The 25,166-nt window shown below is 39.9% G+C and overlaps 1 protein-coding gene across 2 annotated transcripts in view; it reads right to left on the reverse strand.

Moving 5' to 3' along the window:
• The window catches only part of dacha (dachshund a), a 128,153-nt gene that overhangs the window by 29,384 nt on the left and 73,603 nt on the right, over positions 1-25,166 (reverse strand). For both annotated transcript variants that reach the window (XM_079486668.1, XM_079486667.1), the window contains exon 3: positions 19,277-19,408. In XM_079486668.1, the coding sequence (XP_079342794.1) occupies positions 19,277-19,408 (132 nt within the window). The remainder of the gene's footprint in view (positions 1-19,276; positions 19,409-25,166) is intronic.

Below are 25,166 nucleotides of genomic sequence, written 5' to 3' on the forward strand. Positions count from 1 at the left end.
AAATATCAGCACTAATGCAATATTGAACAGAATGTCCCACCATGATGGCTCTTAAAGGTACAGCGACTTTTACAAGAGGTCTTAAAGATACAGTAAGACTATCTGTGTAAATCTATATAATCAATACCACAGTAATGGGCGTGGTTATGAGAAAAAGATAATGACAAGTGGGGTAGAAGAAAAAAGAGATAATCCACCCAAAAATAAAATTCTGTCATAATTTACTCGCCCTCTAGCTGTTACAAACCTCTATAAACTTCTTTGATCTTATGAGCTCAAAGAAAGATATTCAGAAAAATTCGAGCAACTGACATTTCTGGGACATTCATACCATAGAAAATGTATACAGGTTTGGAATAACTTGGGAAGGGGAGTAATTCATGACAGAATTTTCATTTTGGGTTGGAGAATACCTTTAAGAGTACAGTAAAGTAGCCACAGGAAGTTACAAAGGTTGGGGACCTGAGACTGGGCCATGAGGCATCCCCCTATTAAACTAAAGCAGTCAAGGCCTGTTCACACCAAGGACTCATAACAACAACTATAAAAATCGCTGAAGCACATAGTTGTGATCACCTTCAGAACCTTTCATTCAGCTCATGAAAAAAAAACATGTGACAGCCAATCAAAATACAAATTCAAAACGGTTTAGCGCCATCAACATCTCTAACTGCTGTTTGCGCGATTACAGTTAGTTTGGACGCTAATGTAGTTTTCTGTATAGTAATCGTTCTTAGTACGAACGGGCCATAACTGTGCAAAATACCAACCAATCCCAGAATCCTCTGAGACAGCCGCTAAATGGTTAACTTTTCTGCCAATCACTCGGAGCTCATCCCAGAGCAGGTGACATCTGGGAGTTAATCACTGGAATGAAATGCGGCAGAAAAGCTAGTCGCGAGGTGCCGCGAAACAACTTAAGTCGAATTAGTGCAGAGAAGAAGGAGAGAGAGCGAAAGAATGCAAAGCAGAGGAGAGGAAATCATTGTCTAATTCTGCCTAATAAGCAACGGAGGTCCTACGAGTGATCCAGCAGATGGTGTTTTTGCAACAGATTGCAGTGAGTGATTCTTTTAATAATAATACGAATTAAAATCTCTCTCTGTAGAATGCGGGGGTGCTGTTCATCAGGGAGTCATTTGAATGAGCGGGGAAAACAGTCTGATAAACTAATGCCTGTGCCCAAACACCTGAGGCCGAACCTGAGCGTGCACATGTTTGTGTGAGAGAGGCGGACGACACATAAAACCATGAGATTCTTGATATATGATGCACATAAACAATCTATAAGCAAAACACGTCCTATTTAATGACGAAGTCATAATGGCATGTAAACAGATTATTTATATAATATTTCTGTATTGATTTCAGTATCTCTTGAACATCATGCAATGTTAAAATAGGAACAGAACTGCATTTTTCTAAATTACGTTGCAATGTGCTTCATGTTCGTAAATATTTCTAGCGATGTAGTTGTATTGAAATGTAGACTTTAATATTCACAATAAATTTTGTCAGGAATGAAGTATATTCAGAGTAAAGGGTTGTTGACCAAATAAAGTTACACACACATTTTACCCATCATTTATTCCTTAATATTTTCCCTAACCTGTACTGTATTGCTATATTTATTTCAGTGATAAGCAAAAGAAGACAATTTCATACAACTGTTACAAACTTTGCATGTAGTCTATAGTTGACTTCAATTATGTAGTTTTGAATTATGACGAATGATTCATATGGCTCTTCAATGGTGCCTTTATAAAACTTTTCCTGTCATATTTGGAGATCAAAAGCTTTTTGTTTTCAAGCATCCACATTACTTGTGTACAGTGTAAACTTTTGCGTTTCACAGATGAAAGTCGTGAGATTAAAAGTTCATTATTTAGGTGAACTATGCCTTTAAGAGGGGCCGAGGACCGAATTGTTTGTGTTGCAAATTCCACGCATCTTGTCTAATTCTGAACAAACATACCGAAGTTTCAAAAGGCAACCTTAATATAACCAAAGTAAGGCTTTTCGACGATTAATCACATCCAGAATTGTTTTCACACATCAGAATATATGTCTGTGCACTGTGCATTTTTATTCAGTATTTGTAAACAATAAAAAATGTATGTTCCTTTTTATATATACTTGCAAATATTTCCAAAATTCATGTTTGTATGTGTTTTAAATGCAAAATAAATACGCACAGTGCAAAGATAAATATTATTATAAATACAAACTTTTATTCTGGATACGATTAATAGTTGAAAAGCCCTATACTAAAATATTTAATATTTTTTTATCCCACGTTTCACTCAAATACTTGTGTGCCTGTAAGTCTGCCTCCCTCTCTCCCTCCACCGACATCATTAAATAGGCGTCGTAACAACCGCACGGCGAAGAAATTAGCCCATCTCCACACTTCCAAATCACAGTTTCTCTTGTTTTATTATATATCCAATAACTCACCGGGTTTGACCTCTGTGACAGGCTAACAGCACAGGAAGCCGTACGTCTGTGTGACTGTGAAAATGTGTGTACGCTCGCAGTATATCAGAGCGAGCGGCGGGCAGAACCGTCCACAGCTCCGGTGCTGATGGCCCATTTGGGTCGTGTCCAAGAGCTCCTTCAGTGTTGGCTGCTAAAGTAATTAGCCTAAAAGTGATGCCAGCCAGCAGAGATAGAGGAAGAGTAAGCAAGCAGAAGAGATGGAGAGCGTCTGCGTTTCTGCATCATATCCAGCTGTCGTTCATGCTTTGAAAACGTGTCCATCACGCCGATGCTCCTTCACCACACGCTGACAGAGCTAGTTAACTGAATTCTGCAAAAAACTTCGCTGAATTTGCCACACGCATGCATGGGCTTGTGTGAAGATACGCCGTTCACCGTGTATGTGATGACCTTTGGGACACTTTGGGAGTTGTTTATATAGATTTTTATATATTTCATTATTTTTGGGAGAGTTTTCTACTCTGTATCAGCCAGGGATGTGTGAAACAGCTGGACGAACACACATATCCCCCGCATTTCAAGCCCAAACATTTCCTTTAAACCTAAAAATGTCTTAGTATTTGTGTACTTGTTTTCCGGTCTGTCAAAATTCTCATATTTAAAACACATTTACTTGAAATGACCTAACATTTTTTGTCTTGTTTTCTAAAACAAGGTTAGGTGCATTTGCTAATGGGGTTAGACAAAAACGTTGTTTGTTAGTTAAACTTTGTTTGTTAATTTGTTTTATGTTTGTTAATTCCTGAAAATGTAACCTTTGGTAATAAATGCTTTTATTTAATAATTTTCTGTATTGATGTATTGTTGTTTATTGTGTTTGTTTTTTGTACTCTCTGTTATATGGTTTCCGAATGCAAATCAAAAAAGAGATCGAAAGAACTTAATTCACGTTTATTTTTTGTTATCCCTTTGCAAAAATGTTTTCTTGTTTTGAACATTCACTTCATTTGGATTATCTTTCCAGAAAAACAGACTTGATATCTTATGTCATTTTGCTTGTCATGTTAATATATTGACATTTGTACTGAAAAAGACAAAATATAAAAAAAACTAATTTGCAGTGTGTAGCCTCATATAAAGACGCATATAAAACGTCCTCTTTGTAGCTTTTGTGTGTTTCCTTTCAAATCAATAGCATGTCTATATAATAACATGCACTTTCTCTATTTACGGTTTAAAAATACAAGGTTATTCAATACAGAGAACACAACAACACTTCAGATGTGAACAAACAGCCAAATGCAACGTGATGTAATATAATTTGATGTGTCTTGAAATTAAACCTAGCGTAAAGGTTTTGGGTTCAAATGCCAGGGATCATATTTACCAATAAAGTGCATACCTTAAAAAGTCACTTTGGATAAAAGCGTCTGTTAAATGCATCAATGTAAAACCTTACAGCACTCATCCATACATAAGTTGTGGAAGTAAAACAAACTATAATAGAGAAACACTGTCCTCGTTCCTTCACTGTCGACCATCTGCCATCAACGCCCACCCTTACCTGCACCGTCCCAGTCAATGCCTGGAGAAATAATGCTGGCCAGCACATTAGCATTGAGGTCAAACGTGTGGTGTCTTAAAAGCTCCACGTCATTACTAAACACAAAGTATTGCTCAAGAAATGACTACAAGCGTAGTCAGAGGCTTTGATCATAGAAATATACACATATTCTAGTGTTTCTCATGGTGGGTTTGTCTCCTCCGCCGGGTTGTTTGGGCTTGTGATGGGTTCGGGGTCTTCTGGCCCCTGTTTGAGCGGTCGCATGTGTTTATGACGGCTGTGTCTGTGTATGGCGCAGTAAACAGTGTGTGTGTGTTTATGTCTTCAAAACTCTCTTTGGTTAGCAAAACATTAGGAAGAGAGAGTGTGTTTACTCCACCCAAAACAAGCCGGTTAAATGTCTTGCTCTTAGAAAACGAAAGATCTGGGGATTTGCGTCAAAATGTGACCTAGACAAGAAGTTCGTAGTGTGTATCAGGTCACTTTTGTCCGGTACAAAGCAAGTGAGCAATCCCAGAATGCATTGTGTGGTGAACTTTAGTGTACATGTATGCATGTGACACTTTCATTTAATGACAAACCTCTCAAAAAGTCATCTAATGTTAATACACAAATTGATTCGGTTCTGCCACGTCTATTTAAAGCTTAAAATACTGCATGACACAGGCACGCATTCATTAATACCGTTACGCAGGCAAACCTCACAGTCACACAAACACACACACACACAGACAGAAAGAAATTGTCCGGGAGCGCATTAACAGCTTGTAGTGGGTACGGGCAGAGGACGGCACGCTGGCACTCTGTTTGTCATATTTCTTGTGGGCCTCGCCATCTGCCGGGGTGGCATTTTCATGGCTGTTTACCCTGACTCCCGCCAAGGAATCATCTGCCACCGCATAATGCAGCCCGCAAAAAAAGGGGGGATTAAGTTGGTAATGCAACTGAGACTATTGCTAATTTGGTGTAATTGGGAAGAAATGAAGATAAATGAGGGCGAGAGAAGGAGAGGCAATCAGTACGGCAGGCAGTACAGCTGTGCTTTTGGCCAAACTAAGACCCCCCCGAACCCCCACCACGTCACCCCATGCTCAACAAGGTGCATGCAAATTCAGGCTAATGACAAATACGCTAGGCTAACAACCGCATGAGCACAGCGCAGGTTATCTGCCCTACTGTTCATCTCACTGGCGCAGATTTCGGTTGGGGGTGTAAAGAGACGACATTCACAACATAATACTTTGCCTTAAAGGCAACAATTGTGGCATTCAAATATCTCCAAAAAAAACAAAGCACAGTGTTATATATTTTGTTTACATACAACAATTTTTGAATACAGAGAAATTAGCATAGTCCACATTTTTTTCCTTGCTGTCTACTTTTACTAACATGTAAAAAATAGGTGTGTTTGACTTCATGCGACGTTGCCCAAACAGATCAGCTTATGACATCAAAGTATCAATTTGAAAAGCACTAATGTTGAATTAGTAATGAACAAAGCTCATGGCAAAACAGTGAGTCTTGTGAAAAATGTGGAAGTATCGGTTGGAAGTAGCACCACTATGTTGTTGTTTCCATTAAGTAACGGTGTTGGATTATGTTATGATTTGTGAGTAATGTTGGATTGATTTCCATTGGCAGTCGAGTTGAGGACAACAACTACCCTCATTCCCATATCTTTTGTACTGGCGTCCAACTACGCCTTTATCATTGTTTTCTTCTGGCAAAAATGACATGTTGTACCTTTAACTACATAAAGTTTTACCTACAAAATGTGTTAATAACTTTAATATACTCGAAAGGATATACATTTAATATAGATTATTTAGACAAAAATGTTTTTTGATTTATTTATTTTTGACATTTTGAATTGAATGTTTTCCAAATGTATGCCTTTGTCATTGTTTTGCGACCTTTAGGGGGGACAAATGACATATTGAGCCTTTAATTATCTAAAGTTGTCAGACTATTTTGTATAACATTATATATATAAATTCGTGTTTGGTTTGTTTTGATTTAAGCCATAAAAACTATTGAGAACTAATGAGTTACCTCATTTTGGAACCAAACTCATCATATATACTATAATGCATATAAAAGTAATTAATCATAAAAAATATTTAAAATTTATATACATTAGTTAGAAGAAAAACAATTCAATACATTTTGACATTTTGCACTGAATTTTTCTGATCTGACAAGATTTTCAGCTTAAAATGAACAAACATCTATGATATGGCTAAGCAGATATAAAACATCACTGATTCAGGTCACTGATACTGATGCATAATATACTGGTGACCAGACTGGTTTACAATCAAAATAAATTCAATACATGAATGGGGAATCTGATTATAGTCAAACACTGGTTGATGGATCTAGTATTTAATTGAATCTTCTAAGCTCATGTTAAATGTGCACCTGGCTCTAACCCCTTCAGAGATTTACATTTTTTGGGAAAATGTTGCAGAACCACAGCTGACACACTTGCCATCTTTGTAGCCTGGAGGAATATCTTGTCCATGTATAACATCGTGCTTAAGACATGCTTTACAGTGTCAAGAGCGACATCTGTGTCTGCGTGTTTTAAGCCTACGTGGCTGAAGGACGTGAGTGAATATATGTATGCGTCTGTGGATGTGTTTCAGGGGCCTGCTGAGATCTCTATATCCCTCCACACGTGCCAGACACCCCTCTGGCTGCCCTTCTCGCCGTACCCACCCTGCTCTGCACAGATGTCCCCCCTACACCCTGACACACCTCACACGCTGCAGCCCCCTGAGGAGGACAACCTTAATGGCTATACATCAGCACCAGCCATCATGGTGATGCGACATCTGCGTCGATCTCTAGTCAGTGTACGTGAATGCTCTTGGCTGTGGAGTGCGATGCAAACAGGTAAAAACTAAATCTGCTCTAGAGGAGGATTGGTTTGGACAAAAAACCATGTGTTTGTGAATGACTAGTTGATGGTTTTACTCTGCAAAAACAACGCTTGATTTGGGACCAGGGTTGCCAAGTCCATAGTTTTCCCGTAGATTTGGGCTACTTTTATTCCGTCGGTCAAAAAAAGAAAGGGATCGTTCATCAATAGTAATTATTAAGTTGAGAAAAAAGACACTGAACTATGTTCATGATCACTACTATACTAATATGATTTCCAATAAAAAATTGTGTAATTCATTATAGTGAGTGTAAAATGCATGGTACAGAAGTTGCATATATTGAGTTTTGGTATTTGGTCTGGGGTCGTGGGCTAGTTTTGATCAGCCATTGGGCTGGTTTTGTTTTGCAGATCAGGCAACCCTGGTTGGGACTCATTACAACATATGATACATTAGACAAGGATGGCCGTTTGAATATGTAGGTGCCTACAAGGACTACATTTCATTTGGAAGGTTTTGGGCTAGTTTTGATCGGCCATTGGGAAGGTTTTGGGCTAGTTTTGATCGGCCATTGGGCTGGTTTTGGGCTAGTTTTGATCGGTCATTGGGCAGGTTTTGATCGGCCATTGGGCTGGTTTTGGCTAGTTTTGATCGGCCATTGGGCTGGTTTTGGCTAGTTTTGATCGGCCATTGGGCTGGTTTTGGCTAGTTTTGATCGGCCATTGGGCTGGTTTTGGGCTAGTTTTGATCGGCCATTGGGCTGGTTTTGGGCTAGTTTTGATCGGCCATTGGGCTGGTTTTGAGCTAATTTTGATTAATCATTGGGCTAATTTTTATCGGCAATTGATCGGTCATTGGGTTAGTTTTGATCGGCCATTGAGCAGATCTGGTAACCCTGGTTGGGACTCAAATAAACGTGTGTGATACATTAAACAAGGATGTCCGTTTGAATATGTAGGTGCCTACAAGGGCTACATTTCATACAGTCCTAGCCTTGTGAGAGAAAGCTCTTATGCGAACTGTCTCCTGACTAAATCATGCTGATCAAAGAGCTGAAATTATAAATATAAAAAACAAATAAAGGATGAACTAGTTGATTTATGTCTTAAAATCTATAATTCATGACAACATTTGGTGAACCACTGCACTCGATCGGTCATTGGGCTGGTTTTGGGCTACTTTGGATCGGCCATTGGGCAGGTTTTGATCGGCTATTGGGCAGGTTTTGATCGGCCATTGGGCAGGTTTTGGCTAGTTTTTATAGTTTTGATCAGCCATTGAGCTTTTATGACAGTATCACTGCACTTCATAGGCCATTGGGCTAGTTTTGATCGGCCATTGGGCTTTTATGACAATATCACTGCACTTCATATGCCATTGGGAAAGTTTTTTATGCAGATCTGGCAACCCTGGTTAGAACATTGTAAGACATGATGCATCCGATAATTAAAAAAATGTAGGTTGCTAAAAGTAATACATTTAATAAAGACATAGCTTTGAGAGAAAGGTTTTTGGAGCTGAGATTATAAAAAAAAAGATAAACTAGTTGATTTATCTCTAAAATGGCCGTATTAAGGATGGACCACTGCATTTATATTGTGTATGCATATAAGTGTATCATGCAGGAGTCGCTCTCAACTACCTTGAAATCCATTACCGACACATTTCCTACTGTAATCAAGCATGCTATGATGTTTCTGAAAAGCACTTTGACAAGTCAACCTTAAATACGCTCCTGTTTCATATTGCAGCTAATGCAATACCCTGCCTCTAATCGCTAACATCCAGCTCAGGCCAGTTGGACAGATTTTGCGCAACGGCAAATCTCATTACGCACAGGGACTCGGCTGTAAACAGTTCTGTATTAGAGATGTTGTGATGACTAAGAAAACACAAAAGCATTGACGTCTTTATGTTTATGAAAACACCTCCGCACAGAGCCCCACAGGAGTGCCAGAAGCTTTCGGGTTTGGGGTGCAAAAAAAATCTATTTACACAAAGTAGCAGAGACGCAACAATCAGGAGAGATGGAGGGGGAAAACCATATCAATTTAAAGTCATTAATTCCCTCCCAAAACAATGAGAGAGCAATCCACATGAGACTGGATGTAAAAGTGTTTGAATTGAAAGTGAAAATGATTAAAGAGCTCTTTTAATGAAGTGTTAATTGCTGTGAGAAGCAGAATGAAGTTGGTGGAGATTAACTGCTTTGACAGGAGTGAAAGCTACGGCACGGATGCAAAACGCTGGGCCAGAAAACAGGAACGTGGATCGGCAGAAGATACTGGATCTCAATCGGCATAGTAACACAGGAAAAAATCTTTGCAACAGGTGCACAAACGTTTGTTTGTTTATACAATATTTGTTTACCTTCGTTTAATGTTGACGAATGCTGACATCCAAAAAATGTTCATTAGCTACTTTAGTGGCGGAGCGATACAAACAGTCAGTTCCCGTGGTGATCTTGGTGGAATATCGCATGGCTCTCAACCAATCAGACACTTTTGTATATTATAAATATTAATAATATAATATATTATTAACAGTTTGTTTAAAAAAAAGTGCTGTCACACAGTAGGAAACATGGTACGGTTTATAAGGCAACTGCTCACATGCAAGTGTATAGTTACTGAATGAGAAACACGAGGCGATGCTGTGTTGACTTCTGTTTGACAAAAACTTTAAGTTTAAAACGAAAAACTATGATAAAAAAAGGTGCAACCTAAATACCCAGGTGAGTTTCTGGATCTCCTGCTTCGGTAAATAAGTTGCTTTTCTTCTGGAGGCCTCTCAACTGTGAATGTTATATTTATACCTCCAGCTGAATATTCAACATGTCATCAGCCTCACTAACTGAGTCCTATATTGTGTTTCTCCCGGGTCCTTTGTGCTGCATAAGATGGCCCAGTCTTTCACTTACTCTTATCACAGACACACATTAATGGCCATCAGAGAACTCTGTTCTCTTTGAACGGTTTACGGCGACCAGCCTTTGATCATAAGTAGTGCGCGCTTCACAGAAACCCTAAAAAGATGTCTCTTTGATATCGCACTGCGTTTACATATCAATGAGCGACGCCGAAGAAGGCCCTGGCAACTCTCGTACGCCACACATTTGGGGAAATGTGGCTTAGAGGAGAAAAAAATCACAATACAACCGTGTCCGGCTAGACCGGTAAATGCATTGTTGGACAATTTTGTAGATGAGGGCTGAGTGGCCGGCCTCGACGGGAAGCAAGAGCTTGTCAAGTGTTTATTCTCGACAGGCCGCGGCTCGTTTGCCTGGTTTGGAGTGGAGAGCCCCGTGTCTTTATGGACTTTCATTAGATGTCATTTTGAGGCTCATTTGAAATCAATCCCCCTTCGGACCCTCGCGCCGACTCCGGTGTCGGGCGGATGAAAAATGAGGCGGGGCATTGGGGCTCCGGGCAGCCCCCCGTCCGTCCTGCTTGGCCCAGTCCGTTAATACGGCATCATCTGGCCGAACGGACGGGCAATTCCCACATCTCATTACCGACAGGAACTGCGGGTCATTACGCGGGATGGATTCCCATTAGCTGAACCGGGAGTTTGAGACTAAATACAGGAGCTTTGGACACATACTCACTAGGACTTTGTTACATACTCCTCAGCCACTCTCAACCTGTTCGCACACTTCTGGTGTGAGAATTACCTGAGAGAATTGATGACTGGAGCACTTCGGCTAGACAGCAGAATCTTGGATGGGGATAGCGGGGTATCTGTTTTTTGGAAAACTAGGTAATTGAAAAATGTGTTTAAAGGAAAAGCTTATAAAAGATTAATAGTCATCTTGATAGAGTATGAGTACTGCATCCTAAAGCTGCAATCTGTAACTTTTACCTCTCTATCGCCACCTCTGTATGAAACAGAAAAATGTATGTTGCTTTACACACTTGTTTTACTTAAACTCGTGTATAGATAATGTCAAACAGATTTTTGTCGGAAAACCATACATGACCACTGAAATTACAATCATTATTTTAAGCTAACTATTTTGAATGAGACTATTTTATTGAGAATGTTACGCTCAATAAAAAAAAAATTAAAATAAGCGTACAGCTTTAAAAATGTACATTTTTTTTTGTACTTACTATTTTGCATAACTTGTAGTCTAGAGAACTACAAGTAGTAATAAACTACTTTTATGGTGATTGTAGGGCGTAACATGACACATCCGGTCACAATAAAAACAATTGTGTGAACTGCTCTTTTACGTCTGTCCGATGGCTGCAAGATTTTAAATAAAAATGCAATATGCCATAACTAAAAAAATATATGTGGTATGCTAATTTTTTAACCCTTTAACCCTTTCATACATGAACTGGAAAACCTTTCTGCTTTACTTTTGGGGTTTTTATAGCTCTTGTAAAACAAGTTCTGAATCAATAATATATCAATAATATTTTATTTTATTCATAAAATATTTAAAAACTAAAAGTTTTATTCAATTTAATTAATAGAACTAGTTTACATACTAGACAGTCTTAAAAAAAAGATAAATGAATGACACAATAATACCAACATACATGCTTCACCCATCGGCCTCTCTGCTCTCTGCATCAACCTAAAACTTAGACTATGCATAACGTTTTGTAGTACTAAAATCAGTCAATTAATGCTAACCATTGCAATGTTTTAATACTGTCCATAAATTGTGCATCCCTAGTTTGTCCTTTAGAGCGCACCGTTCTATTGTCCACTGAGTCATCTCAATAAAGCTATTTAGGATGTGCCCAAATGAATTTATATATCATATCTCTTTTACAGTCTCCACGAGGCATTCATTCAGGATGACTGCACGGTGATCTGGAGATGGAGGTAAAGGCGAGTCGGTGCGAGGAAGATGAGGCACAGGCCGGTGAGTGAGTGAGGATAATGCGGGTCCTTCCTCTGCTGCATGAGCCATCTGTTTATCTGACAGATTGCATCCTGACAGACAGGTCGGCTAATCGATGCAGCTCTGCTCCACAGGTTTGTGTATAAACCTTTAGCGTTCCCATGTTCTGTGTGCGCTATTACAATCTGAAAGCACGTGTGTGAGATAGAGAGAGGACTCCTGGTCTTATTTGTGTTTAAGTTTAACATGTAAGCGAATACGTGTTTAGAGCCCTTCTCTTCAGAAATGGTCAGGAAGTAGCTCGTGCCCCGATGGGGTGACGATTTATAGGACATTAACTTGAGATATAACTGGATGAATATTTCAGTCAGGGGACGAAGACTGGGCGAGGTTTTCTGAAAAGTCAGCAGGAGAGACTAAAAGAGACCAATATAATAAAAGTAGATGATCTCCAACCTCTGAACTGTCAAAACTTGGTCAAGCAATTGAAATAAGATTTGCAACCAGTACTTTATATGCGGCCGCCGGAAATTTCGAGAGGCCGCAAATTTTTATTTAATCCTCATTTCTAGATGTATTGTGGTCATTCCAGTCTGGTGTCTGTTGAATTTCAATTCAACCAAACCTCAGGAGTAACAAAGTCATCAAACATCAATGTGAAAGACGGACAGCATGACAAGACATGAACACTGTGATAAAAATCAATACTTTTCCTAAATATATGCAGAAATATGACTGTTGCATTGCTTAAAAGTGAATATGACAGGTTTTCTTTCACGTTATTGAGGTCTGAAAAAATACAAAGTATCTTTCACGTTATTTTGACCTGTTTCTCAAAGCTTAATTATCTTGCGGATAAATGCAAATAGAAACAATATTTTGATTTGAAATGTTGGAGAAATTATTGTTAGCAGTTCACAGACTGAAACATAAATGATCATTTTAACTAAACAAATACTGTACCAATAAATAATAAATTCAGAAAACTAAAAATGGTTATGAAGTGGTCTCTTCATTCGTTCAGCTGTACTTTGTTTAAGATGATGAAGATGTTTGATACACGCTAGGACCGATTTGTTTTATAATGATCTGAATGTTAAACAGTATTGACACCCTGCTCGTGATTTTAAAGTTCTTCGTGATGTAAATCTCTGACTTCTGAATGTCATTCTGGATGCATGATGATAGAAGATTATTGATTTATTTTGATTTGAAATGTTAACATTTTGATTGATGAATTGAGGCTTCATGCGAGGCCAAAGATCAAACAATAACCTGCGGAATATGCAAAAATAAACCTGCTTGAAGGTCAACAGGATTTTAGGAAGAGACGAACTAAGTGGCAGAGAAAAAAAGTCAAACAAGAAAGCTTTTGTCACACCGTGTGTACAATATACATTCAGTTCCTGAGAACTTCACGTTCGACTTCTACTATTGTGAATATGAGATCACATATACAGAGCCAGAGCTGATCCCAGTGCAGTTTTTGCGTTGTGAATGATCGCTTTTCCTAACAAATGTCTGATCCTGGACACAAGTTCAAAAGGTGAGCTGAAGTCTGAGCGAACCGAGACAGAAAACTGATACCCTTCCACCTCGGCCACAAGATCAACACCAATTCTCTCTCGCTCGACACGGTCAATATTTTACATAAAACAAAGAGCTAGCTGAGATCAAATGATGGCGTTTATGGGAGCTTCGAGGAGGCGGGAGTGTCTCCGGTTACAGTGGGATTATGGGTAGGGACAGGCAGTCCGTTTTAGGGGGAATTTCATGAAGTGTCCAGAAATGTCTGGCTCATGTTTCAGTCCCAATGTTTGATTTTTTATGCTACTTTTTCATCAAAAAATTATTTTAATTTACCTTGTAAATCCAAAATATGCTTGCTCAAAAACAGGACAATATAAATAATGAAAGGATGTCCAACTTCCCTCAGTCACAAGTATTTTTACAATAACTAAACCGACTGATATGACCGTTAAATGATTTTAATTCTTCTTTGGTTCACACGGGTGTCCTAGCAGAGTCACCACAGGTGTGGTTCACCAACATTTGACTGACAGCAACACGTTTTTCTATGCCATCGTTTTAAAGAAATCTATTGTTTTATGCAAAACCAAGCTTCCGTTTGTAAAATGCAATGCTGCTGAGAATGTGCTTGCTGTGGTTGTTTTTATGACATTTAAACAAATCGGACTGAACATTTACTGTACACACTGTAATAATAAAGGAGGAGAAGAGACTAGTTCAGTTTGTTTTGTATGTTTTGCATACACCAATAAAAATATAAAACATGCTTATTGGTCGTAATCATTTTGTCTAGACAAAGAAATGTCCTCATGGCCTTACGAAGTAAAATCTCATTTTATCATCTTGGGACTCGCACATTAGAGAACATGAAGATATACAGATATAAGGCAGTAAATTATATCCTACGTAATATTTTCTCTTTGCCGTAACGGTCATGTTCAAACAGACCTAATTCTGGCCAATTGTCGATATGGGTCATTTGCTTGTAGCTGGTAAATTTAGTTAGATTGGATTAGAACAGCGTGAGGAAGAACGAGAGAGAGACCAAGTGAGTGAATGACAGAGAGAGAGAGAGGGAGTGGGGGCGAGTGAGATTGTGGGTCTGATGAGAGAAAAGCTCTTGAAAGTGTGATGGCAAAATGAAAGGATATGTGAGAGACAAAGAAAAGAAGAAATAAAAGTGCTGACCGCTTTGGTAGTAAGGGATTTGCAACATACACAAATCTGAGCCCTGAAATCTCTGCGTCTCTCTCTCTCTCTCTCTCTGAACACACACCTGGTTTTTGCTAACACGGCAAATCACATGGCTGACAGATTCCCGAGCCCGTTTAAATAATGCATGGGATTTCTCTTTTAACTTGTCAGTCGTTCCACAAAAAATATATATCAGTTCTTCTCTGATGTCACTTGTGACAGTGATTCACACTGACAGTTCTCCATTAGACCAATGAGTCGCCTCTTTCGTTCGCCTATTCTCCCACCGTCGTTCCGACAAGAAACACATGTTACTCTTTTTGCCTTTTTTCTAATCCTCTTTTTGCCTCTCAGTCTGCTTTTTTCTCGTGTTTTCTTCTTGTTTACAGGGGTTTGTGGAAGCGTATTTATATTTAAAGACACAATTTCTCGGGAAGACCCATTTACTCACTGTACCGTCTAGAGCCGTATTAACGGAAACGTGGTTTTCTGCCTCGCGCGCTCGCCGGCCACAATCACAAATCAATGAAAGAACTCCGGTACACTTTGTGCTGCTTCATAAACTCGGCGGAGGCACTTTTTTCATGCCAAATAATGGGATTAGATTGTGCGGGAGGCATGTTTGAGACCAGTCAAATCACTTCAGCCCCTGTCAAAAACATCACTGGGGTGCGTTGTTGTGCTTTCGTGGCGAGGACGGGGTTACCGTTTGAGCGCTGAGAGAGAGAACGAGAGAGATTGAAATCAAGCCTATCTCTACTGACTGCCGGCTGCAGATAGCTCCGGCTTTTTTGTGGCACGATCCACGCGGCGGAGGAAAAAGACAGATTAGCCGTTTCCCTTTGAAGTTCTCCTTCAAAAAAAACAACAAGGAAAGAGCTTGCCACCAAGAGTGCGAGAGGAGGGGACCAAAAACACATCTTGTGGGAATGTAAAGAAACAAAAAAGAGGGTTCGGGGGGGACAGGAAAAAAGCAAGGGAAAGTAAGAAAGAGAAGAAAACAGTCATCGGGACTTTGTAGTTGTCCTCGAGCGAACAACGTCTTGGCGAGAGAGAGAGAGAGAGAGAGAGAGAGAGAGAGAGAGAGGTAAAGACAGAGGTTAAAACTGCCGGCCGGCTGCTTCAGAGGGTGTTTGTATAACTTCAGGGATGCAAGGAAGTTTGATCAGATTCCAAGACACCCAGTACCTCTCAACCTTATACAAGCAACCAATCAAACACATCCGAGGAGTTTGACTTGCTTTGGAGTTTCTGAAAGTCTGGTTTAATACCCAAACATCTCTCTGGGTCCTTAACGTTTCATTCTACCCCATAGCTTTGGCGCGCTGGATGCAATTAAAAAAGACTTTGTGATAAATGTTAAGCAGCCACACACAACAGAACTCAGATTACTCAAAATCTTCCTATACACAAATTTGACCTAATATGTATTTGTAATATATAAACGACATTACAAAAACTATTTAAACATCTGCAAAGGGTCCCGCAAACCGTCAGGCCAACTCAGTGCTGGTATTCAATAATACGTTTAATGTGATGATTCATTTGCTCAATATTCTTACTGTGGGCAGTTTATAATACAGCCAGTTATACTATATTAGGATAGTTGTTTACATTTACCATAAATCAGAGTAGCTTACACAGTTGTAAATGTCTCTAAAAATGTCCTTTTTGTGCATATAAATCATACTTTCTCAAATGATTTAAATGTTAATTTAGTTTTTTAATGCGCACGGTCCTTTATTTAATATTACATATTTTAAATATCAGTTTTAATGTAACTTAAGTGTTAAATGCAACACAAAGCATTTTATTTTGGTATATCGTGATAACACAGCATAACCAAAACAGGTCGTATCGTGATAAAGAATTAATATCCGTCACTAACTTTAAAACATTATTAAGTCCCTGTTGTTTCGAAAATGCCTAATATTATTCATTAGTGCGGAAAATAAATAGAAATCCAGCAGACTTTCTGTATTTCCATCTTTAACAACTACTGTAGCTGTTCTGTTTTTCTGTACAAACTTTTGTGATTTAAAGATGCAATCTGCAACCTTTGACTCTATATCGCTAACGCTATATGCAACTAAAAACTGCAGGTTACTTGACATACTTCCGTTTATGTGGGTTGAATTTAATGATAGTGAACTTAACGCGTTTCAACATTCGGTCTGTGTTTGGTTACCATGTAACAATTGATTTAATATTATTTATTTATATTCATATATAATTGCATATTAATTGTATTCAATTATATAAAAAATACTTAACAGGTTTAGATTCTTTTGAGGTCTACCGGAAGTGAAGCGTAAAGAACAGGATTAAATGCTCAAAAGTGATGTGACACCAGATTAAGCTGCAGTGTAAACGTAACCCTAAAGTCTCAAACTTATCAGATCTGACACCACGCAAACAACCGGTTATCAATTCAGCGTTTGCACTCTGGGCCAGCGCTTCCTCTGTTACTCTGTACGATGCTGTTGTTCACTCAGCACCCCGACATCCGCAAACAGGAGTGAAATTGGACTCTTTGTGATTCTCAGTTTCCATTGATGCAGCTCTATCTCTGTCTTTCTCTCGCATCATCAACATTAGCTCTATCGGCAGCCAGACTACATCAGGGGATGTGTGATTGACCGAGAGACAAACGTGTTCTCTCCACCCCTGTCGCTGACTCTGCCTCATCTCTCCATCATCTCCATCATCTATCTGTCAGCGCGCAGCCTCCGTCTCTCTCTCTCTGAACTCCGTCGCACGCATGGAGCCAATTCAGAGGTGATGCGTGTGCGGAGTCTCAGAGGGCTGATCTATAAATGGTTTGTTTTCGTCTTGTGTCTTAATGAAATAAACTGTATGGACAAGACGGAGAGCTGATCGCGGATAAGGCTCAAAATTCTGATTGGATGAGCTGATATTTGCTGGGATTTAAGTTGCTATAAACTATGCAACTATTATACACATTCAATTATGTGTATCATTTATTTTATTGCTTTCTGTATTTCATCTCTTTATATTGTTTTATGTATTTGTTTATTGTTCTTACACAAGCTGTGAATTTCTCCTAGCATTGCTTTCCTCTACATATTCAGACACACGCTTTTTGTGTGTGTGTGCGTGCGTGCGTGTGTTATTGGTCTTGGCAATAACAGCGGATGGCATTTGTGTCTGTGTTCGCAGTGGTTCACTGTGATAATAAAGAATGACATTTTACTCTCTGTGCGCGTGTGTGCGCTGTGATGGTAACATCACAATCTAAATGCACAGTCAGGTGGGGAACATTAAAGACGTCATTAGCTTCAATAAAGCGCTGAAGAACGGAGAGGGCTACATGGGCGAGAAGCCATTACCTCCGGTCACGTGTCTGTGTGTGTGTGTGCCGAGGTGATTAGACTGTTGAGCGTTTCCTTACAGTGCTCTTTATTTTGATATTCTCAATACCTATGGCCTGCGCTGCTTAGTAATTCAAAGCTAGTGAATCATAAAACTGGTCAAAGTAAATTGCTGTCTACTCCCGTACATCAGATGAGTGTTTCGCTTTTCTGTAAGGGATTGAATTGCAAAACTGCAGCATGAATCATTTATATATATATATATATATGTCTATAAGTATATACTTATTTTTCTGCCCTGCAAAGGCAAAAGGCAGTAACTTTACCTTTGGTTGAAATTTAGTTAATGATATTTTTAGGACATTCAAGACTGACATTCTTACAAATATCTTCCTTTGTGTAAAGACATTTATACAAGTTTGAGTGAGTAAATATTGACTTTTTTTAGATCAATTTCAAATAGTGTCCCAAACTACCCGAATTCACCTCCCACTATATACTACCACATATATCAAGGGTTGGCAACAGGTGGCCCGCGGGCCTTAATAGCAATAATATCTAGCCCGCGCCAGAAGCATTTTTCACGTGGGAACTAATTCAAATGTGGGACAAATTTCATTGATACAGCAGTCTTTATAAAGGGAAATATTAGGCTTACTTTAAATGCAGAACTAAGACGGCCAGTAGGTGGCGTCAATTTATTGAATCCTTTAACCAACTCCATCAAAACGCCAATTTGAATCATTAACACATTCATTTAGGCAGATGTACGTGTTAAAAAAATTAATATGAATGCACATTTGCTACATTAAGTAAGGTACTACGCTACTACCGTTTAGAAAATAGAGAGGAATCGTGGGTATTTTGAAGCACCGCTACACTGTGCAACCCTACTCCGCACACGACGTAAAAGCGTACCTCCAGAAGGCAATGTTTTTTTCAAAAATGATGTAACTATATAATAACTATATTTTTAAAAGAAGGCTATTGTAGTTGCATTTTTCATCAATTCTTTTCTTAAATTATCCTTTCACTGGTCCGCCATCTAGCAGCGAATTAGTTTTTTTGGCCCGATGCCAAACTTACTTGCCGACCCCTGCCATATATGATATACTCGATACACGATTAATAATAAATGTTTATTTCCAGTCGAACGTCTCAAAATCTAAGTATGAGACAATAAGCATCCACGTTTGATAAGAACTATACATTTCACTATGATTTCAATCTTTGACATGGCTCATATCAAGACGATATTTACACACAATGTTCTTTACATTATATTTGTTGATTTTGTGTCGAAAACAGTAAGTTACAAAAAAACGACTTCATCTTGGTTTTCACAGACTGGGCCACATAGTTTATTTTCCGTCTTGTTTCCTCGACAAAGATAAAAATAGCATGCGTGTCTCTGTTGGGCATGTGTATGTTCTGTAGTCTTATGCACATCAGTACATGAGTGTGTGACTCTCACCCGCGCTGGAGTTCATCTCTTCGTTCTCTGACTCTGTACCGTTCTGACTTCCTGCTCCGTGAATGTTGTTCATGGCCAACAGCTTCATCTTCTGGAGTTTCATAGCCTCTGCCATAGCTGCCGCTGTCAGACCTGTAACACAAACACACACACAGTTAAGTGTGGATGTCCGTCTACACCTGCTATAAACATCTGTCTCAGGTGATCCCATCACAAGTGGTCACCCGACACAGATCGCTGTTCACACCAGGTAGTAACATGCGTCTCAAATGTGTCTCCTGTGACCACTTGTGATCGGATCTCTTTCATAGTTCAGCAGACGAATCTCAGTTAGAATCTTAAATGTGACGCTTTCTTATGTGGAACACGACAGATGATATTTAGAAAAATGTATGAGTGGTTTTGTGTCCAAACTACGGAAGTCAATGGGGCCAATGTTAAAAATATCTTCCCGTGTGTTCTGCAGAAGAAAGAAAGTCATACAGGTTTGGAACGACATGAGGGTGAGTAAATGATGACAGAATTTTTAAACATCTCTATAACATTTAAGAGAGAAGCAATGGAGACATGAATGAGATCTTGCTGGTGTTTTATTCATTTAGAAATCATCCTCACGGTTGTATTTTGCCGTATGTCAGTGTTCTGTTAAAGACGCGCTCTCTGCCGCCCACCCCCGTGAAAGAAGAGGATGGAATCCTCTCCCAGAGGGTCTGTGTTAGTGTGAGAGCGTGTGCCCTGGTCCCATGAGGATCCATGCTGTGTTCCTCACTGTCTCGCACACACCAGATCTCTAGCCTCCGCGCATCGAGGGCTCCTCAGGCCTGGAAGCATCATCACTCAGCCCAATTAAGCCCCTAATTAATTCAATTAAATAACGGAGGGACACATTAAGTAATTCATTAAGTGATGATACGACGCCTTCTCGCGCTCTCTGATTTTCCCCAACGATGGAAGAGAAGACTCGAGTCCCGTGTCATTTCCCCAGGTTCAGACGGCGGATGTCACCTTGATCTAACTCATTAAAAATCTCGCCTCCAACGCAATACGTGAACTAGCACAAAAAAGAAGGCCGAAGAACATTCCTTTATTCTCTCTTTCGCAAAGTCCTCGGATCGGGAAGCGGCGACCGCCTTTCGGTCCCCGGAGGGCCACGCGTTCCCCTGTCAAACACGTAAGGCTGAAAATGAACAACGCTCCCTGAATTCTGCGACAGCCGCTAAGCCAAATAAACCGGCATATTATTCATACTTCGAAAAACACGCAGATATTCCGGACCGTGGTGGTTGGGTAAGATAAATGAATCACGGCATGCGTTTAAGAAAAACACAAGCATCTCAGTATTTCTACGCAGCCAGCCCTGTCCGCACAGTGCAGTCGGGGAAACGCGGCAACTATATTTAAACAGAATGTCAGCATGATTGATTCAATTTATTACGAGTTCGTTTTGTTGCCTAATCCCACAGTGTTGTCAGCTGCGCGTGCCTCCATTGCGAATGCTGCCTCAAAGGGACAGTTCACCTAAACAAAAAAATGTCATCATGTATCCACAATCATGTCTTTCAAAAGGTTTGTGACTTTTTTTCCCGTGGAAATATTTTGAGAAACGTCTCTATGATGTCCGTACGATGGATGTCAACAGGGGTCACTGTTGTTCGGTTACCGACATTCTTCAAAATATCTTCTTTTGTGTTGTGCAGAAGAAAGAGGTGCATACAGGTTTGCAATGACAAAATAATTTTCATTTTTAAGGAAACTATCCCCTTTAAGCCCTTCATTTACACAGAATGACAAGAATAGTCGTACAATTGGTGCATTGTCTTGCAAACACACGCTATATGCCTCCCGATACTATGTCGAGAAGAATCCCGGAGATCAAACGGCGTACGTAACAGTAATTGATGTTTGAGAAAAGTCACGACCCGCGGAAATGGGAGCCGGCGGATGAAAGGCGAGAGACGTTTTGCAGGGGTGGACAAACAGCTTGCTTATTGTTTGCCTTTCATATGGCCCTTCAGATCTACAAGTCTCAGACTCCCCCTTTGAACACTCGCGAGTCATGCCCCCCCCGATGCATGAATGGAGGGTGCTCGGGCACGTCCAGAGGAGGGAGAACACATTTATCCTCCTTTACTCGGCCGATACTCCCTCGTTCTGGAGATCTGACAGGTCCATCTCATCTCGGTGGCTAATGGTTCACCTGGCTTGGAAGTGAGGAGGTGAGGTGGATGGGGGCTTTTGGAGTCCCGACAAGGGGTCAGGTACGGGCCGGTCTGGATTCCTCCGCTGTGACGTTATTGAATTGGCCCTTTTTCATACCTAGACAACAATGTCCCGTTTAATTATATAGTGGTATGAGAAATGTTAGATTCCAAAGAAGAGAAAAAAAATCGATCCTGAGAAGTTTCTTTTGATGTTGAAGTCAGTGAGCGTTACCTCGATGGATTCATTTCAGCGTTGAGAGGCACTTTGTTTCACTGCGTTTAATATTCCTGTGTTTACTGAGGTAATGAAACCTTAAAGACCCGGGTTAAAGACTAGCAGGTATCGCAGGATTGGGATTGCGTTACAGGTCGGTAACTTGTGGTCATGTCCATGTCCCTTCTTTCAGATTTATGCAGCAAAGGGCTAAAATGGTTTTAGCTAGAAAATCTAAGATGTTCATTCAACAAGGTTTGGGATGTCGTGCTATATTGTTAATATATTCCTGGTTTAGGAGTTCTGATATGCACACAAGCCTTCACAACACAGCCTCAAGTCATGCAATGCTTGTGTAAAATAAGAACTTTGTGATTCTAAGAGAAGATATTGTCAAGACGCTTAGCATTAACAATATAGATGTAATGTTTAAGTTTAATTCAAGTCATTTTATTGAATTGCTGTTCAAAAATGACTTGTATTTTGTTGTTCATAATATGTTCATAATGTGAGTCAGAACTGATATTATATAAAAAAAACCTGCAGGATTGCCAGATTATTTTAAATTAAATGTTTGTAATTACTTCTAGTCATTTTCATAAATAAATTGTGTGCATGCATATAGGTATGTAAAATATGTGTTTAGCTATAGTCATAAGTTTTGTGATGGGGTAGGCTTGGGCTAATTTTGATAGGCCATTGGCCTGGTTGTGTGATGCTGATCTGGCAACCACGAATGTAAATGTATTGGTCAGCTAACAAATTCTTCATTTTGCCTCATGAGGCTGATGAATAAACTTCCTTCTTCTTTGTCCAGGTAACACGGAAAAATATGATCATATAAGATCAGCATTTGAACAATACAAAGCCGAATAAAACCTGTCAATGTAACACTTACAGTCTCAACTATCATGTATTTTACAACCTGATCTTTTACAAACTTCGTAACAATTTCTTACGAGGCGACTAATTCATGTGAATTCGTATGATTATTATGAAAAAGCTATACTGAAGCCCCTCCGCTAACCCCACCCCTAAACCTAACATCACTGGCCAGAATCAAATCGAACTGTAACATATAAATAAAATCGTAAAATAGTTACGAGATTGTGTTGCTATTTTAATAACGCTGGAATAACGTATTAACCAACCAGAGACCATTAATTCAAAATGTACTAAAAAAACATTCATCGTATGATGTATGTATGTAGTTCACTTAATTTCATCCAATTTTTAATCTTTTCTGCAGGTTTTGCAGTGTTTAAACAGAGTCGCCAAGCATCCTAACAAATATTTATTTCAAGTATTTACTTTCCCGACAAAACATGCTTACAACCCATTTCACTCCCGACAATCTCACAAGAAGAGCTTCTATGATCGTATGTCCAAGAAAATATAAAAGTGAATATGAATAAAAAAACAGGAAGAGAGAGATCGAGACCGACAAAACCCAACACAGACTGCCTGTGAGAACAAGTCCACAGAGATCAGGTTTTCCACAAAAAGGGGTCAGTCGAGCACCCCCACCCTCTGCTCCACGCAACCGGACACATTATTACATTTAGCATTTTTTCCTTTTCAAAGAAAACGGGGGTAAAAAAGAAAGAAAGAACATCTTTTCTTCGCTTCTCTGGAAAAAGTATCAGATTTGTACACAAGACGGGGGGGAAAAACAGGCAGAGCTTCTCCTTTGATTCACTGTGGAGCAAATATTACTGTCCGAGTGCAGTTGAACAGTAAACCGAGAGGACAAAAAGGTACGAGGAGGGAGGGGGGATCGCAGGCAGACGGGGGGCGGAATACTGTATTTAATTCACCTTTGGAATTTCCGAACGGCGGAACAAGGGATGAGATGAGCATCTGACAAAGGCATATGGCCAACGGGCGAAACCGGATTCTGGTGCTATTCAGCGAGCGCTGGTGAGAAACCGAGAGAGAAATGGGGCGCGATGGAAGTTGTAAATAAATGCTCGAATGAATCCTGTGATTTCCGCCTCGTGACCTCACACTAAAAGCCCATCTAGGTCATTTCAACAGACTTCGCTTGCCTTCATCATCATCCAACGTGTAGTCATCTTTATATCTTGACCCGAGATCAGGCCTGCCCGGGGTCGAGTAGTCTCCCTGCTCCTGAGTCAGCTCATGTGGGCCGCTACGTTGTTTTCGCGAGCGAGAGCCAAATAAGAGCGCGAGTCTGTAATTACTTTTAATGAAGGCAGATGCTGATGTGGATCTGCCATTATTGGAGCAGAGAAAAGATGATACACACACACAGCGTGGGAATGAGGGCATTGGCGGACGCACCCGGGGGACGGGCGGACGAGTGGGGCGGACAAAAAACAAGAATGAACAGAAAGACATAATAGATATTCTGTTTGAGAAGGACCGAATTGAATGTTTGTAGACGGACGATAAAGAGGAACTTGGTTATCACCCACTTTGTCCTAATGATGCACGTCTGAGACTATCCGAGTTCAGCAATTGCACCTCGGAGCAGGTGATGTTTGAGCTCCTTGGAGTTCGTGAGCGGTGCTTTTTTACATTTAATAACCGCTGTGGCAGCTTCATTACTCGCCAGTTTCCTACCGCTGCAAATTTGAAAGTGCAAGGGTTTATGGGTAATATTAGCCCCAAAAGTATGCACGGATGCACGCTTCCACTAAAATAGCACACCTTTGGATTTCTATTTTCAACACGATTTAGGACGCACCGATTCTAACCTCCCAAAATATAAAAGGGATGGTTCACCAAAAAAACGAAAATTCTGTCATCATTCACTCCCCCTCAAACCTGTATACGTTCCTTTGTTCTGTTGAACAGAAAAAAATGATGTTTCGTAGAATGTATGAACGCAAATCGATCTGGGATGTTTTGTTCTATAATGGTAGTCAACAGTGTCCTAGTTGGTTACAAGCATTCTTTTAAATATCTTGCTTTGTGTTCAGCAGAAGTAACAGATGTGGACCAACATGCGAGTGAGTAAATGTCAGAATAATAATTTTGGGAAGAATTGTCCCTTTAAGAACTGATAGATGGCTAATTCACCGCCTTTGACTTTATCTGCGAATCTGCAAAAAAGTCACATACACATTAAAAGGTGACTTAATGTGATGATGTGTCTCACATTCTAATGTCAACTCTGGATTTAAAAAGGGAGTTGGTCCAAAAAAAGTCTTCCACTTCTGCGTATAAAAGTGCCGACAAAACAGACAAATTGGGCCATAACATTAGCCCTCAGCACTTCTCATTTCCTCTCCGTTGCATTTAAAAACATTAATATAATCCCTTGTCGTAATTTCTGGGGCAATTAAAGGTAAAAGCGGCCAAATTTACCGCCCACTATATAGCGGCCCAGTTTAAAGTCTAATAGCGGAGGCTTTAATTGTTGTATTGTGTTTTGTGGCATTAATAGGTGCCGGGGTCCAAGCGGCCACTAGACACAAGTGTTAATTAGCCAATGCAGCACCGGCAGCTT

Source organism: Barbatula barbatula (genome assembly GCF_947034865.1).
Source record: "Barbatula barbatula genome assembly, chromosome: 22".
Classification (NCBI taxonomy): Eukaryota; Metazoa; Chordata; class Actinopteri; order Cypriniformes; family Nemacheilidae; genus Barbatula; species Barbatula barbatula.